General features: G+C 39.9%; 1 protein-coding gene across 1 annotated transcript in view; it reads left to right on the plus strand.

Annotated features, from left to right (window-relative positions):
• The window catches only part of ift74 (intraflagellar transport 74), a 137,743-nt gene that overhangs the window by 79,671 nt on the left and 39,875 nt on the right, over nt 1–18,197 (plus strand). Inside the window, exons 10-12 of the mRNA XM_034172843.1 lie at nt 3,382–3,444; nt 11,746–11,889; nt 17,627–17,667. Coding sequence (XP_034028734.1) covers nt 3,382–3,444; nt 11,746–11,889; nt 17,627–17,667 — 248 coding nt within the window. The remainder of the gene's footprint in view (nt 1–3,381; nt 3,445–11,745; nt 11,890–17,626; nt 17,668–18,197) is intronic.

Here is an 18,197-nt window from a genome sequence, read left to right on the forward strand (position 1 = left end):
GTTTTTCATGATTCCATAATTTTTTCCTCAGAATTGAGTGATTCCATATTTTTTTCCCTCTGCTTGGTCTAAAAAAGTAACCGTTAGTGACTGCCACAATTTTTTTCCCTGATTTCTTATAGTGTTTCTTAATGCCAGGGGTTGTATAACGAAAACAAAAGATAAGTGAGGCTACATGAGTCCACGGTTGCAACATGTGCTTGTTAGTCATGTGCAGATACGTTTGCAAACAACTGAATCATTCCAGTCTTGTACTGAGTGACAACTGAATCATTCCTATCTTAGGTAAAGAGGGTACAGAGTGTGCGATTTTGCTGAAGCTTGCTAAATGTCAAATTGTAAACTGCAGCTGTGAATATCTGAGAGAAACAGTTTGCAGATTTTAAAATACAGAAAGAACAGTTTGAAATAAGCAGACGTAGTAGCTGATAATAAATGATAAAACATGTTTTTACAGTATAATTTATCTAACAGCAGTCCTACATATTTGCTTAATATGCACATTGAAGGACATGTCCTGATCTGGTTAGACACTGTGTTTCTAAGATTTGTAGGGCCAAGTACAATAACTTCAGTTTTATCTGAATTTAAAAGCAGGAAATTAGAGGTCATCCATGTCTTTATGTCTGTAAGACATTCCTGCAGTTTAACTAATTGGTGTGTGTCCTCTGGCTTCATGGATAGATAAAGCTGGGTATCATCTGCGTAACAATGAAAATTTAAGCAATGCTTTCTATTAATACTGCCTAAGGGAAGCATGTATAAAGTGAATAAAATTGGTCCTAGCACAGAACCTTGTGGAACTCCATAATTAACCTTAGCCTGTGAAGAAGACTCCCCATTTACATGAACAAATTGTAATCTATTAGATAAATATGATTTAAACCACCACAGCGCAGTGCCTTTAATACCTATGGCATGCTCTAATCTCTGTAATAAAAGTTTATGGTCAACAGTATCAAAAGCAGCACTGAGGTCTAACAGGACAAGCACAGAGATGAATCCACTGTCTGAGGCCATAAGAAGATCATTTGTAACCTTCACTAATGCTGTTTCTGTACTATGGTGAATTCTAAAACCTGACTGAAACTCTTCAAATAGACCATTCCTCTGCAGATGATCAGTTAGCTGTTTTACAACTACCCTTTCAAGAATTTTTGAGAGAAAAGGAAGGTTGGAGATTGGCCTATAATTAGCTAATATAGCTGGGTCAAGTGATGGCTTTTTAAGTAATGGTTTAATTACTGCCACCTTAAAAGCCTGTGGTACATAGCCAACAAATAAAGATAGATTGATCATATTTAAGATCGAAGCATTAATTAATGGTAGGTCTTCCTTGAGCAGCCTGGTAGGAATGGGGTCTAATAGACATGTTGATGGTTTGGAGGAAGTAACTAATGAAAATAACGCAGACAGAACAATCGGAGAGAAAGAGTCTAACCAAATACAAGCATTACTGAAAGCAGCCAAAGATAACGATATGTCTTTGGGATGGTTATGAGTCATTTTTTCTCTAATAGTTAAAATTTTATTAGCAAAGAAAGTCATGAAGTCATTACTAGTTAAAGTTAAAGGAATACTCGGCTCAATAGAGCTCTGACTCTTTGTCAGCCTGGCTACAGTGCTGAAAAGAAACCTGGGGTTGTTCTTATTTTCTTCAATTAGTGATGAGTAGTTAGATGTCCTAGCTTTATGGATGGCTTTTTTATAGAGCAACAGACTCTTTTTCCAGGCTAAGTGAAGATCTTCTAAATTAGTGAGACGCCATTTCCTCTCCAACTTACGGGTTATTTCTGTGTAGGCTCTCAGTTGTCCAGGTGGTTTCCATAGTAGAGACTACCAGAGCAAGAATTTTAGCTGAGGAAGCTTCTGTGATTTGAAGCGAAATGTCCTCACGTCAAGCAAACCAGTCCAGTCGAAGATTCAAGCTTCTCTACTTACGGGTTATCTGCTTTAAGCTGCGAGTTTGTGAGTTATACCACGGAGTCAGGCACTTCTGATTTAAGGCTCTCATTTTCAGAGGAGCTACAGCATCCAAAGTTGTGCTCAGTGAGGATGTAAAACTATTGACGAGATAATCTTTCTCACTCACAGAGTTTAGGTAGCTACTCTGCACTGTGTTGGTATATGGCATTGAAGAACATAACAAAGAAGGAATCATATCCTTAAACCTAGTTACAGCACTTTCAGAAAGACTTCTACTGTAATGAAACTTATTCCCCACTGCTGGGTAGTCCATTAAAGTAAATGTAAATGTTATTAAGAAATGATCAGACAGAACGGGGTTTTCAGGGAATACTGTTAAGTCTTCAATTTCCATACCATAAGTCAGAACAAGATCTAAAGTATTGTTAAAGTGGTGGGTGGACTCATTTACATTTTGAGCGAAGCCAATTGAGTCTAATAATAGATTGAATGCAGTGTTGAGGCTGTCATTCTCAGCTTCTATGTGGATGTTAAAATCGCCCACTATAATTATCTTATCTGAGCTAAACACTAAGTCAGACAAAAGGTCTGAAAATTCACCGAGAAACTCACAGTAACGACCAGGTGGACGATAGATAACAAATAAAACTGGTTTTTGGGACTTCCAATTTGGATGGAGAAGACTAAGAGTCAAGCTTTCAAATGAATTAAAGCTCTGTCTGGGTTTTTGATTAATTAATAAGCTGGAGTGGAAGATTGCTGCTAATCCTCCCTCATTAATAGTCATTAGTCATTAATGGCTCCAGGGGGAGGATTTGTCATTAATGGCTCCACATTTTTGGAACCATTAATGACAAAAGTGCAGTAGCACAGACAGGCAGTTACAGTGTCACAGAAAGATACAGGTAGCATGGGGAGCTTTTCAGGACATGTTACTCATGGATTAAATTGCGGCTACAGGGCTTGACATCGTCAGTCGCGGCTTGTGCCTACATTTATTACCACTCCTATTCTTGCCGTGCTAATCATAGGGAATTAGAAACATAAATATTTTGGGAGAAAATTACATTCTAGTGCACCATTTGTGGGGGAAAAAAAACAATATATGAATTCAATAATGGAATACATGAGCCAGAAATGCACCTGAATTCAGCCAACCGCATATCATAAAAATCTTCAGTATGCATTGCATCATCAATGTCTTATCTGTTTTTTTTGTTTTTTTTACTTTTCAGACATAAACACTTACCATAACATTACAACAGCAGTGATTTTGCTTAGCTGCGCCTGGGTAATGTGCTTTATTTTTAAATCACTTTTTATGCAGCTGTTACTATTTTAATATTATTCATAATACAGTTTTCATTGTTGTCACTGTCCCCCCCCCTCATTGTTGTTTCTTCATCTTCTTTTTTCCCGTCTCCTTGACCTGCTGATTTGGTTCTTGTTTTCTAGAATCTATCTGTTCTCCAGAAAGAGCTGGACATCCTACTGACCAGGAAAGAAGACTATGAAGCAGTAAGTTGATTTGAAAAGATAATGGAAGGAGTAGGTGGTGACAGTTGCAGATGGAAATATAACTTTTTTGTTTGTTTTTAACACTTTATTTTCCTATGTTCACATTTAACTGAACATACATAGCATACCAACAACAGCAAAAAAAAAAAAAATACAAATGAAAATATCAATTCCCCCACCCCTCTGAGGCATAGGGGAAAAAAGGGGCCACAAAACTGGGCAGTCTTTTTACAATCAGTCTGTGTTTGTTTCTTTGTTTTTTTAATACAACAGTATTATTTCCACATAAATTCTTGAAAATAGAGCAACTGCCTCGAAATGAGGAGAGCAGTGATGCCGGTAACGCGTTACTTACTAACGCGTTACTCTAATCCGACCACTTTTTTTAGTAACGAGTAATCTAACGCGTTAATCTTTCCAAATCAGTAATCAGATTAAAGTTACTTATCCATGTCACTGTGCGTTACTATTATTTTTCATTGTGGGTCGATAGCAGCATTAAACTTGGTCTGTGGGCAGGAGGTCGGGGTTCGACTGAACTGCACACTTTCAGTGAGCTGTGAGCTTTTCATCCACGGTTTTTTGCAGCTGCTCGACTCGTCCTCACCTCTTAAAGCACGGTGATCAGCACACCTGCACTGAGCTTTACAAAGACATTTTTATACTTTTTCCCCTCCTTTATTTAGAATTCTGAGCTGAGCCGCTCTGTATCGTCTCGTTAAAAACAGCTGATACTCCGCGACGCATCAACAACTAACACTATTTTCCACTCAAATACACCTAAACTCTCTTTCTGAGGACCACATGATGTGAAAACGCAATAAAACTTTCTTACCTGTAAATCTGGTCCTGTTTTCTACATAAATAAATGTTATCCATTCTTTGTGCTCAAACGCCAAAGCAGGGGCGAATCCAGATGGAATGGGGGCGTGGGGCAAGGATGTGCCCCCCTCCCCCACAACACCCCTAGATTAAAGGTCCAGTTTTGAAGCCGTTTTTTACTACAACTACTAATATTGCTTAAAATAATAATAATTTCGACAAGTAAAATGTTTAGAGAGTTAGAATTTAATAGTTACATTTCTAAACAATGTAGGTTTGAAATTGCAAGTTTTACTGTTACAGTGCTGTCAACAGTTAAATATGAGGTCAAGAAAGAGGTCTTTATTTTACTTTTTATAAAACAAGTATTTATTTTCATTGAAGTCAAGAAAGGGTGACTATAAAGTGAGTTGTTGTCGGCAGCTGGGGAAAGTAACTAAAAAAGTAACTAGTAATCTAACTTAGTTACTTTTACAATTGAGTAATCAGTAAAGTAACTAAGTTACTTTTTCAAGGAGTAATCAGTAATCAGTAATTGGATTACTTTTTCAAAGTAACTGTGGCAACACTGGAGGAGAGTACTTATTGTAAGGGGAAAAGTTCGATATACGAGGTCTGTCCAAAAAGTATCGGACCTTTTTATTTTTTTGCAAAAACCATATGGATTTGAATCACGTGTGATTGCATCAGCCAAGCTTGAACCTTCGTGAGTTTTTTCACGCCTGTCGGTTGCATCATTCGCCTGTGAGCAGGCTTTGTGTGAACAGTGGTCCACCCCTCTCGTCGTTTTTTTATTGCGAATAAATGTCTGAACGATTTGGAGCTTTGCTGCATCAATTTTTTTTCCAGAAACTGTGAGAGATCTCCAGGTGGACACCATTCGGAAAATTAATATGGCTTTCAGGGACGATTTTGTGGGGATTGCACAGATTAAGGAGTGTTACTGCCGCTTTATGGACGGCCCACAACTGCTGAGAGCGCGCCACGCTCCCAGCGCTGATCGACAGGCTGAATCAACCAGATCATTTCCAACGTGAAGACTTTGTTGATCCGGGACATCATCTGACTTCCACAAAAAAAGGAAAAAGGCGTGGACATCAGCACTTTTTCGGCACATTCCACTGTTAAAGGAGTTTTTTTCATGGAAAGAAAAGCGGATGGATGTGCCACCGTGCCGTTCATGGCACGGGACAAAACCACCTCCGTGTTGGTCTCACAGGACGGCTTTCAGACGGCTGTTGGTGGGTTTTCAGTCGTGTGACTAACCGAGAAATTGTGGATGAGCCTGGACATGCCAGAACATGTCCTGTGAGGCTTCATCACGGCGTTGCTTTGCACCATGCGGCTCCACTGCGACGCGGAATTCCTCCGCACGTCTGTCTCAATGTGCCGAAAAAGTGCTGATGTCCACGTCTTCTGCAATTCCTGTGCTAGTCAGAGGACGTCCCTGATAAAACACAGCATCCAGTTTGGGAATGAACGGCACATTCCACTGTTACAGGAGTTTTTGTCATGGAAAGAGGAGCGGAGGAATTCCGTGCGGACGGATGTGCCACCGTGCCGTTCATGGCGCGGGACAAGGTGGTTTTGTCCCGCGCCATGAACGGCACGGTGGCGCATCCGTCTGCTTTTCTTTCCATGAAAAAAACTCCTTTAACAGTAGAATGTGCCGAAAAAGTGCTAATGTCCACGCCTTTTTCCTTTTTTTGTGGAAGTCAGACCACGTCCCGGTTCAACAAAGCCTTCACGTTGGAAATGATCTGGTTGATTCAGCCTGGCGCGCTCTCAGCAGTTGTGGGCCGTCCTTAAAGCGGCAGTAATCCCCACAAAATCGTCCCTGAAAGCCATATTAATTTTCCGAACAGTGTCCACCTGGAGGTCTCTCACAGTTTCTGGAAAAAAATTGATGCAGCAAAGCTCCAAATCGTTCAGACATTTATTCGCAATAAAAAAATGACGAGAGGGGTGGACCAGTGCTCACACAAAGCCTGCTCACAGGTGAATGACGCAACCGACAGGCGTGAAAAAACTCACGCATGCGCACGAAGGTTTAAGCTTGGCTGATGCAATCACACATTATTCAAATCCATATGGTTTTTGCAAAAAATAAAAAGGTCCGATATTTTTTCGACAGACCTCGTTGTCCATAAAAGAACTCCAGGTCACAGAAAAGCCCTTGCTTCTTTTGCCTGTCTTGTATCTGAGCTTTTCCAGAGGCAGAAAGAAAAGCACCTCCTTCAACCACAGTAGAAACGATGGGAGTTTAGTTGCCTTCCAGTTAAACAGAATCAGTCGACGAGCAAGTAATGAAGCAAATGCCAAGGCATTCGCCTAAGTTTGTGACCTTACAATTCGGGGGGCTATGCCGAAAATGGTTGTGTGGAAATGGAAATATAACATTTTTACACATGAAAGTCTGGAAGAATATATGAACCAAGGTTCATTTTGTGTACATTTGGTGTGGTTAGTTTGGTTTCACGCTGTAGTGTTGCAGTCAGACTAAAGAACTTTGCGTGACATACTTACTTCCTGACATTGTCATCTACATAGGCTGTCTCCCCATACTTAGTGTTAGGAAAATTTACCTAAAAACTCTCTCACAGACAACAAATGAGATACCAGGGAAAACAGGTTTCAGTTTCGATCTTTTATTTAAAGCTTTAAAGGTAGATCTCATACAGAGTACAGGTCTGAACACAAATACAAGTACATTCAGTTTTCATGGCACTTATATACAGTGCAGAGGTGTACCAAAGTTTCTTGAATGAAATTATTTGATAGCATAACACAGTCAGTCTCAAAGTCTGTTCCCACTCGTTCATCATGCACTGAGGAATGAATGTCTCGTCTCATCAATCTTATCTGTGCGCTTTGTATACTTCCTCTTCCATGTCATTGTTCAATCAATTACTAAGACAATTACAATGGTAAATACAGTAGTGTTCAGAATAATAGTAGTGCTATGTGACTAAAAAGATTAATCCAGGTTTTGAGTATATTTCTTATTGTTACATGGGAAACAAGGTACTAGTAGATTCAGTAGATTCTCACAAATCCAACAAGACCAAGCATTCATGATATGCACACTCTTAAGGCTATGAAATTGAGCTATTAGTTAAAAAAAGTAGAAAAGGGGGTGTTCACAATAATAGTAGCATCTGCTGTTGACACTACAAACTCAAAACTATTATGTTCAAACTGCTTTTTTAGCAATCCTGTGAATCACTAAACTAGTATTTTCAGAAAGCGCTGTAACTAGGTTTAAGGATATGATTCCTTCTTTATGTTCTCCAATGCCATATACCAACACAGGGCAGAGTAGCTACCTAAACTCTGTGAGTGAGATAAAGTATCTCGTCAGTAGTTTTATATCCTCATTGAGGACAACTTTGGATGCTGTAGCACTTAGCCTGGAAAAAGAGTGTGTTGCTCTATAAAAAAGCCCTCTGTAAAGCTAGGACATCTTACTACTCATCACTAATTGAAGAAAATAAGAACAACCCCAGGTTTCTTTTCAGCACTGTAGCCAGGCTGACAAAGATTCAGAGCTCTATTGAGCCGAGTATTCCTTTAACTTTAACTAGTAATGACTTCATGACTTTCTTTGCTAATAAAATTTTAACTGTTAGAGAAAAAATGACTCATAACCATCCCAAAGACATATCGTTCTCTTTGGCTGCCTTCAGTGATGCCGGTATTTGGTTAGACTCTTTCTCTCCGATTGTTCTGTCTGAGTTATTTTCATTAGTTACTTCCTCCAAACCATCAACATGTGTATTAGACCCCATTCCTACCAGGCTGCTCAAGGAAGCCCTACCATTAATTAATGCTTCAATTTTAAATATGATCAATCTGTCTTTGTTAGTTGGCAGTGTACCACAGGCTTTTAAGGTGGCAGTAATTAACTGATCATCTGCAGAGGAATGGTCTATTTGAAGAGTTTCAGTCAGGGTTTAGAATTCATCATAGTACAGAAACAGCATTAGTGAAGGTTACAAATGATCTTCTTATGGCCTCAGACAGTGGACTCATCTCTGTGCTTGTTCTGTTAGACCTCAGTGCTGCTTTTGATACTGTTGACCATAAAATTTTATTACAGATATTAGAGCATGCCATAGGTATTAAAGGCACTGCGCTGCGGTGGTTTGAATCATATTTATCTAATAGATTACAATTTGTTCATGTAAATGGGGAATCTTCTTCACAGACTAAGGTTAATTATGGAGTTCCACAAGGTTTTGTGCTAGGACCAATTTTATTCACTTTATACATGCTTCCCTTAGGCAGTATTATTAGACAGCATTGCTTAAATTTTCATTGTTACGCAGATGATACCCAGCTTTATCTATCCATGAAGCCAGAGGACACACACCAATTAGCTAAACTGCAGGATTGTCTTACAGACATAAAGACATGGATGACCTCTAATTTCCTGCTTTTAAACTCAGATAAAACTGAAGTTATTGTACTTGGCCCCACAAATCTTAGAAACATGGTGTCTAACCAGATCCTTACTCTGGATGGCATTACCCTGACCTCTAGTAATACTGTGAGAAATCTTGGAGTCATTTTTGATCAGGATATGTCATTCAGTATGCATATTAAACAAATATGTAGGACTGCTTTTTTGCATTTGCGCAATATCTCTAAAATTAGAAAGGTCTTGTCTCAGAGTGATGCTGAAAAACTAATTCATGCATTTATTTCCTCTAGGCTGGACTATTGTAATTCATTATTATCAGGTTGTCCTAAAAGTTCCCTGAAAAGCCTTCAGTTAATTCAAAATGCTGCAGCTAGAGTACTGACAGGGACTAGAAGGAGAGAGCATATCTCACCCATATTGGCCTCTCTTCATTGGCTTCCTGTTAATTCTGGAATAGAATTTAAAATTCTTCTTCTCACTTATAAGGTTTTGAATAATCAGGTCCCATCTTATCTTTGGGACCTCATAGTACCATATCACCCCAATAGTGCGCTTCGCTCTCAGACTGCAGGCTTACTTGTAGTTCCTAGGGTTTGTAAGAGTAGAATGGGAGGCAGAGCCTTCAGCTTTCAGGCTCCTCTCCTCTGGAACCAGCTCCCAGCTTGGATCAGGGAGACAGACACCTTCTCTACTTTTAAGATTAGGCTTAAAACTTTCCTTTTTGCTAAAGCTTATAGTTAGGGCTGGATCAGGAGACCCTGAATCATCCCTTAGTTATGCTGCTATAGACTTAGACTGCTGGGGGTTCCCATGATGCACTGAGTGTTTCTTTCTCTTTTTGCTGTGTATGCACCACTGTGCATTTAATCATTAGTGATTGATCTCTGCTCCCCTCCACAGCATGTTTTTTTTTCCTGGTTCTCTCCCTCAGCCCCAACCAGTCCCAGCAGAAGACTGCCCCTCCCTGAGCCTGGTTCTGCTAGGGGTTTCTTCCTGTTAAAAGGGAGTTTTTTCTTCCCATTGTCTCCAAGTGCTTGCTCACAGGGGGTCGTTTTGACCATTGGGGTTTTTCCGTAATTATTGTATGGCTTTGCCTTACAATATAAAGCGCCTTGGGGCAACTCTTTGTTGTGATTTGGCGCTATATAAATAAAATTGATTTGATTTGATTTATTTAGTTGTATAACCACAGTTTTTCATGATTTCTTCACATCTGCGAGGCATTAATTTTGTTGGTTTGGAACACAAGCGTCTTCTAACTGTCACAGCACTTACAGGTAACTCCAGACTGTCTTTGATCATCCTGGAGCTGATCAATGGGTGAGCCTTTGCCATTCTGGTTATTCTTCTATCCATTTTGATGGTTGTTTTCCTTTTTCTTCCACGCGTCTCTGTTTTTTTTTTTTTTGTCCATTTTTAAAGCATTGGAAATCATTGTAGATGAACAGCCTATAATTTTTTGCACCTGCGTATAAGTTTTCCCCTCTCCAATCAACTTTTTAATCAAACTACGCTGTTCTTCTGAACAATGTCTTGAACGTCCCATTTTCCTCAGGCTTTCAAAGAGAAAAGCATGTTCAACAGGTGCTGGCTTCATCCTTAAATAGGTGACACCTGATTCACACCTGTTTGTTCCACAAAATTGATGAACTCACTGACTGAATGCCACACTACTGTTATTGTGAACACCCCCTTTTCTACTTTTTTTTTTTTTTTTACTGGGTTTTTTTTTTTTTTTTACTTTTTTTTTCATCTGGCCGTCCCCAGTTTCTGGCAAAATTTGATGCGGGTCTGCTCCAGTCATTCCATCTTTTTCCTTGAAATGAAAATCCGCCAAGCACACTGCACACGTCCCACGCAAAGGCTGCTTACCAGATGCAATCGACAGGCGTGAAAAGTTCACGCATGCGCACGAAGGTTCAAGGTTTGCTCATGTTATTCAAATCCTTCAGGTTTTTGCAAAACATAAAAAGGTCTGATACTTTCCTAACAGACCTCGTAGTTTATTGTCTGTATTACAGTGTTTGGGAAGAGGTGTCATTTAATTTAAAGTGGCGATTCGCTTTGAAGTTACTAATTCCGGCTTGACTGGAGCGTGACTCGGCAGAGAGCAACGCAGAGTTTGAAGCTGTGTGAACGGAGGACTATTCTCGTTTCTTGACTGCAACAAGACAAGAGTCCCAGTTAGTGACTTTAATCCGCACAAAAGTGACTCCCGATTGACCTGTTTTAATGGATTTGAGACAGTGGATTTGCCGCTTCTGAAGAGCAGTGAATCGAAACACTGCTTCATTGGTTCAAGCTTCGAAGCTGTGTTGAGCTGCAGAAGGGGTTGATTATAGACCCACTGCAGGGTCTGTAATAAACGTAGAGAAATTATCATATTTTCCCTACAAACACCCTCAAAAACGATGACTGCTCTGAAGCACTGATAAGGGAATCGTTAAGCAAAAAGGCTATTGATGTCGGTGGATCGAATCATTTCTTAACCATACCCGAAAAGAACAGGTTCTCGATACCCAATCCTAGTGATTAAGGAAAGTGAAAACAAGTGTGTGAGAGAGTTCAGGAAGGAGACAAAGCTGAGGCAAACTGGGGCAAGTGAGTGCAGTAAAACAAACACTAAGCAGACAGAAATAAACTGGAAGGTGAGTCCCAAACGTAATCCAAAAAAAAAAAAAAAAAAAAAAAAGAAATCTACATATGGAAGGAGCAAAGAAACAAAACCAGGAAAACAAAGGTGAGAACTTAAAAGTGATCAACAAGAGAATTAAAGGCTGGGGATGAAACTAGAACAAACATGTGGCAAAAGTATAACAAACAGAAAGTACAACCCCAATTCCAATGAAGTTGGGATGTTGTGTAAAATGTAAATAAAAACAGAATAAGATTTGCAAATCCTCTTCAACGTATACTCAATTGAATACACCACAAAGACAAGATATTTAATGTTCAAACTGATAGACTTTTTTGTTTTTGTGTTTTTTGTTTTTGTCAGATATAGCAGAAGCATTTCCAGCTGTAGTAGTTTAAGTTTTATGCTCTCTTCTGTGCAGGAGCTGTCCCATTCCCAGATAAAGCAGGAGATGGTGCGCTATCATGACAAATTATCACTGTTGGAGGAGAAGCGCGACACCATGGAGGCAGAGTACAAGAATGTAGGCTCCCCCCAGGAGGAGCGGGAAAGACTGTTTAAACAGGTCAACTTCACAACTACCCACATCTATACCATAATTCTCAAAGGCTCACATCTGTATTTAGTCTGTCTGGTGAAAATCTCAAAAAGCACACATAATCATTTTTTTTTCAAACAATATGTAAAATTACCTGGAGAAGTGCAGTAAAATTTTTCTCAGCAAAATTGTAGCTCAGTATGTTTTTAGGTACATTATAAATCCTGTTCACAATGGAGGCCCGCATCTCATGCTAATGTTAGCCCATTAGCATCATGTTGTGTGACGCTTGCAAGTTTTCATACTAATGTTAATCTGTTAGCATCTCATTATCTGATGCTAGCGAGTTTTCAACGTAACTTTAGCCCATTAGCATCGCACCATGTGATGTCTTTTAGTAGGGGTGTCATGTATCACATAAATCACTTTGGATCGGATCATATCATTCGAATTGAGCCCATTTTACCAGAGTTATCGCCCTTGATTAACAAATCTAGATTCCATCAGTTTCATGAGTGGGTGCCTGCGATCTAAAATCTTCTCTCACATTTTTAGGATTAATTTCTTGAAACTTGGTACAAGTCCTGGTTATAAGTTGGTAATACACATTTGTCATATCAGTTGAGTTGGGCCCATTTTACCAGAGTTATGTCCCTTGATTAACAAATCTCGACTCTTGTCAGTTTCTTGAATGAATACCTGCATTCTGAAATCAACTCCTCACATATTTAAGACATTTTTGGAATTTTGTGAAAATCGGTATGAGTCCTTGAAATGTTATCAGAATGTAGCAACCACTTGTACCAAAGCAGCATTTTCCAGCAGGGGACATTGTGTTCTCAGAGTGCTCTTGTTAAACCGTGGGTCACATCACCAAAGAAAAAAAAGTCAGATCCTACTTTGTTTTTACTTTACAAATAACATTAATGAAAATAAGGAACTCTTGTCTATGGTCCTGAAGGAAAACAAGATCTCCAATATTTTACAGAATGTTTTAAAATAAAATACTTAATTGTTGTATTAAATTGCAATATGAACAGTATCAATGAATAAAAAATAGCTTTAGTCAAAATCATGGAAAGTACAAAAGAGGAAAAGAAGCAAAATGGATTTGAGTTTCTAACTTCAACTTCTTTTTTGTTACAGAAGATTAGGATGTCTATATTGTCTAATGAAAAGGTAAAAATAATAATTTAAGATATTTTAGTATTTTAACCCTCTGGGGTCAAGGGTATAATTGTCCTTTTTTGACTACTTTTGGTTTTGCTTTTATAATTTACCTTTAAAACTGTTTACTTTGTCTTGTTTGGTGTCATTTTTTTCAGCACAACCTCACCCATGTGACTATACAGTTTTTCTTTCATTCTGACATACTGTATCAACAAAGTGGACCTACATTCACACAAAAACATTAAATCAGAGTAAAAAAGTTTTTGGTTTTTTTTTGACTGTGAAAACTACAAACATTTTTAACGAAACATTTTTATAACTTATGAGTGTAAATATAGAGTGTAAATATATAAATTGTAAATTTCATAATCATATGTACAAATGTAGCAAAAAACAAAGTTATATACAACTACTTCCATTAAAATGCCAGAAATGCTTCAGGTGTTTTTTTGTACAACTATTTACAAAACAATCAGATGTCACAAGAAGATGCCACACAAATTATTTGTGAAACTCAAAACATAATTAATGTCCAGCACAAGATAGAGGGGCACGTCACAGGCCTGACACATCCAGGGTGTGTCACTCCTCCTGTTATCCACCTGGAGGCAGAATTTTCATCTCAGTCTGCCTTTGGTGGCTTTTTGGCCAGGTTCTGTGCCTGTCACAGCGGGCACAGGAATGTAATTCTCTCTCCTGCACCTGCTTGACACTGCTTATCTCAGGGTGCAAGGTGAAGTCATTTGTGGTTGCAATGTCCATAAAGTACAGAAACATGGTCCTGTACCAGTGAGCAGTTTTTCTGTGGGTGGAGTGGTACTGAATGAGCTGGTCAGACAGGTCGACGCCACCGATATTTTTATTGTAGGTACAAGACAAGGAATGTCTTTCACATTCCAGCGTCCATCCTTTCCATCCTTCACTCTTTTGTGCTCCATCTCACCTGAGGACAGGATGAATGGTGGAGCACAGAGACACCTCCCATGTGTTCAACCACTTTACAAAAACCAGAGGCCCCTCTCTGATCCATCTCACAGATCCTCGTCTACAGTTTTTGGTGAGAGCTTTTGCTCTCCCTCTGGGGCATCCATTTCTGTTCCCCCTGTAGGCGCCACATGCTTCAAACTTAATGTTGGCAAGGTCCAAGAATAGTTTGGGACTGGTATAAAAATTGTCCATGTATATATGGTACCCACTCCCAAGACAGGATGGCTGAATCAGATTCATGACCACATCATAGGACAGCCCATGCTCTCTTGTGGTCGCAGTTTTCCCAGTGTAGATGATAAACCTGATTGTGTAGCCACTGCTTGACTCAGCCAATACAGAAGGTTTCATCCCCCATTTAGTTGGCTTGTCCTTCTTGTATTATGTGATGCCAGTTTTTGCCTTTGTCACCACCATCCTTTCATCCACTGTCACCTCCCTCCTCAGGTGGTAATAAGCCTGGCAGGCACTGAGAATGTCGTCATAAAGAGACCTGACTCTAAAAAGTTCATCATGGCCTGGTGGTCTCTTTTTTCTTTAATTTTTTACATCCTCATCCGGGTCACTGAGGTGGATGTTCCAAAATATGGATGTGAATCTGTCTCTTGTCATGACGTTTGCTGGAAGGGGCACAGTCAAAATGTGATTCTGTGTCCAATAGTCCTGGAGACTTGGCAGCGACACCAACGACAGAAGCCCAAAAAATTTCCATCTCCATCTTCAACTTAGCTCTTCCATCTCAGTATCAGTCCATTTGTACTTCTTCCTTAATTCTTTGTTTTTTGCAGCGTTTTTATTGGTGTTGCTGCAGATTGTCCTGACTATGTCAGTGGCAAAAAACAACAAAAAAAAGGTCTTTTGGACTTTGGTGGGAAAGTGTCTCTACCTGGACTCCTGGTGTTCTCCATGGCTGGAACCTGCTTATTACTGCTGGTGCAGTGTCAGTATCCTCCTCTGTCTTCCAAGAGTCAGACCTGGGGTATGGCTCTGAACAGAGAGAAGGCACGCCTATAAATGAACTGATTAACAATAGGTGTGCAGATGACAATGAGGCAGAACTACAGAGTGCACATGAGACTGAACGGAACACAAAGAGAGAATAAACTAAGTAGACAATATCCGGTGACAGAAAAACAACGGACATCAGGGGGTGAGCAGAAAATAAAACACAATAAACACCATCAGTATTTAACCCGATTGCAATATGACAGAAAACAAACATGGACATCGACCTGAGCTACAAAACAGGCATATCATAAAAGTGACAACCTGACCCCAGAATCGATGTACAAAGAACACATTAGAACAAACACAAATGGAGCAGATGAGGAGCAAACCAGATCATGAGGGGCGGGGCCCTCAGACTCTGAAGAGCTGTCAACCGCTGCGCACAGCTGTCAGGCGTACCCATGACAACAGCGAGTGGCCGAAGGAGAGGAGGACAACATCAGGAGATTGACTGAGGATCACACCCATAACCCATACATGCACACACACACACTCACACACATGCACACCATGGGAGACAGAGACACACTCAGGCAATAACAGACAAAGACAGAGACATGGGAGACACTCACGCTAGGAGCACGCACACACACACGCACCCACAGACATTAGGAGGAGGAGCACACCAAGGACAGATGAGAGCCACGCACACACTTGCACACACCCAAGAATGTGGATGCAGACTCAGACAGCTGAACAACATGCTCACAGACCATGAGTAGACAGGACAGGACAAGTGACCATTTTACATAAAAGACCAAGGGACAACTAAAAAACCCAGACACAGATCAAACCTCAACAGGATGTCCAAGAACGAACTGGTGGTGATTTTCTGCTAGGCTCTAGGTCGGTTCAAGTTGAAGAGCTTTCCATGTGTTGTACATGGTGTCAATTCATGGTACCACATTGTCCTTGGTCAGGTGGAGGATTGTTGCCATGACAGACATGAGGAATGTAAGGACGATTATGCAGCCCTGCTTTACTCCTGATTGAACATTGAAGGCTTCAGTTTTTGTGCCATTTCCCAGAACTGTGGCGGAAATGCCATTGTGGAGAAGCCTCAGGATCTTAATGAATTTCTCCATACAGTTTGTTTTGCTCAGGATCTTAGACAGTAGTTGGCATGACACACTGTTGAACACCTTTGTCAAGTCAAACAAGATAAGGTACAATGGTTGGACACTTTTCCTGCGATTGGCATACAGTGAAGATTATGTCTGTTGTCCCATTTAATGGTCAGAAGCCACTCTAGGTTTCAGGAAGGATGTTTTCTGCTTGTGGTCTGTAACAGTTGTTGGCCGTCTGTGCCAGAACCTTTCCTGCAGTAGACAGCAAGGGGATTCCGCGATGGTTTCCACAGTCAGACTTGCCTCCCTTCTGCTTGTAGATGGTGACAATCATTGAGTCGTTCAGGTCTGCTATTATTTCTTCTTGAGCTCAGATTTTAATGATGAGTTGGAAGACCTCAACAGAATGTTGTCTTCCCCCAGTGCTTTGTTGTTTTTTCATGTCTTTAATGGCAACAAAAGTTTCTTTGATAGTCGGAGTTCTTTTGAGTTTTTCAGTGTGGTAAAGGAGCAAGAAAATGGGACTAAGAGATGGCTCTCATTTAGCTTATTAATTATACCAAATTACATGTGATATTTAAAATATATAAGGGGGAGGTCCCCCAGACCCTCCACTAGGAGTGGCAACCCCAATGTCATGAAAAAAATTATTATTGTTAAAAACTGCTATTGCATATTTTGTTTGCATCTCAGCTCACTGTTGATAAATTGGGCAGTATGTCAAGTCTCCCCTTTTGTGTCACCAGTGTTTAAATTTTTAAACACTGCACTGGCTAGTCAATGTAGAGCTGATTGTTGAAGCAGCAGCAGAGTGAGTTAGCGGAACAATGTCAGTTTGTTTCCACAGAGCCTATGTACCTGGAAGTATAACCATGCATTTAGAGGCAATAAACACACATATGGGCCACCCCATTGTATGTTCAGCATGTAAAGTAATAGATTGTTTGAGATATTGTGATCAAAAACCTAATTTCTGTTCACATGATAATGGTAATTTCCATTATTTGTTAACATCAAGTCAACAGACTGATATTTAAAATCTTTTCTCTTTTCTTAAATTGGGACACGTTCTAACAATGAAATATGAGAAAAAGGTGATGCTTGATTATTATACTGAACATATAAGTAACTTGGATAGATGCAGGATTAATAAAATGGCTGTGTGGGTATTGAAAATGTACAGATTATACAATTAATTTTTTAAATTCGTAAGTACAACTGTAATTAACTTGAGACACTTTTTTGTGAACTGTGCACCATTAAAAATGTGCCAATACATGGCTTAGCAGTAAAATATGTGACACTGTGAGCCACTGCTTTCCTGGTACCAAACCATAAGAGCAGCACCCCAGTCGTCAGATCTGGGAGCAGGTTCTATGAGCCAGTGAGGTTTTGTTAACCTTTTCATATTGGTCACAATAAAGCTTTGACTAGCATCACCATGTTGGTCTGAGCAGGGTGTCAAACTGACAGCAGAAATGTCTTCAACTAAATGAGGCTGATTGTGAACATTTTTTTTTTCCTCCCTCCAGGTGAAGGAGGACAACCAGGAAATCAGCAGCATGGAGAGACAGTATGTACTGTTCTCACACAAAATTACACAGTACATCTACATTGTCAATTATCCATCAATCCATTTTCTGCATCCACTTATTCCAGTTAAGGGTCACATCACGGAGTAGCTGTTCAGGTTTGAGAGTTCTTTGCAGTATCTTAGCTGTTCCTAGGACTGCAGTCTTCTGGACAGAGACCTCTGATATTGTTCCTGGAATCTGTTGAAGCCACTCTTCCAGTTTTGGGGTTACAGCTCCTGATTACCACTGGGACCACTTTATACTTTACCTTCCACATCTGCTCCAGTTGTTCCTTCAGCCCCTGGTGTTTCTCAATTTTTCTCATGCTTCTTTCTGATGTTGCTGTCAGCTGGGATTGTCACATCGATTACAACTGTGGTCTTCTTTTCCTTGTCAACCACCACTATTTCTGGTTGGTTGGCCAGCAATTGTTTGTCTGTCTTAAATTTAAAGTCCCACAGGACCTTAACCCTGTCATTCTCAGCCACCTTTGGAGGTGTCTCCCATTTGGAATTTAGAGTTTTAATCC

Source organism: Thalassophryne amazonica, chromosome 1, assembly GCF_902500255.1.
Source record: "Thalassophryne amazonica chromosome 1, fThaAma1.1, whole genome shotgun sequence".
In the NCBI taxonomy this organism is placed as follows: domain Eukaryota; kingdom Metazoa; phylum Chordata; class Actinopteri; order Batrachoidiformes; family Batrachoididae; genus Thalassophryne; species Thalassophryne amazonica.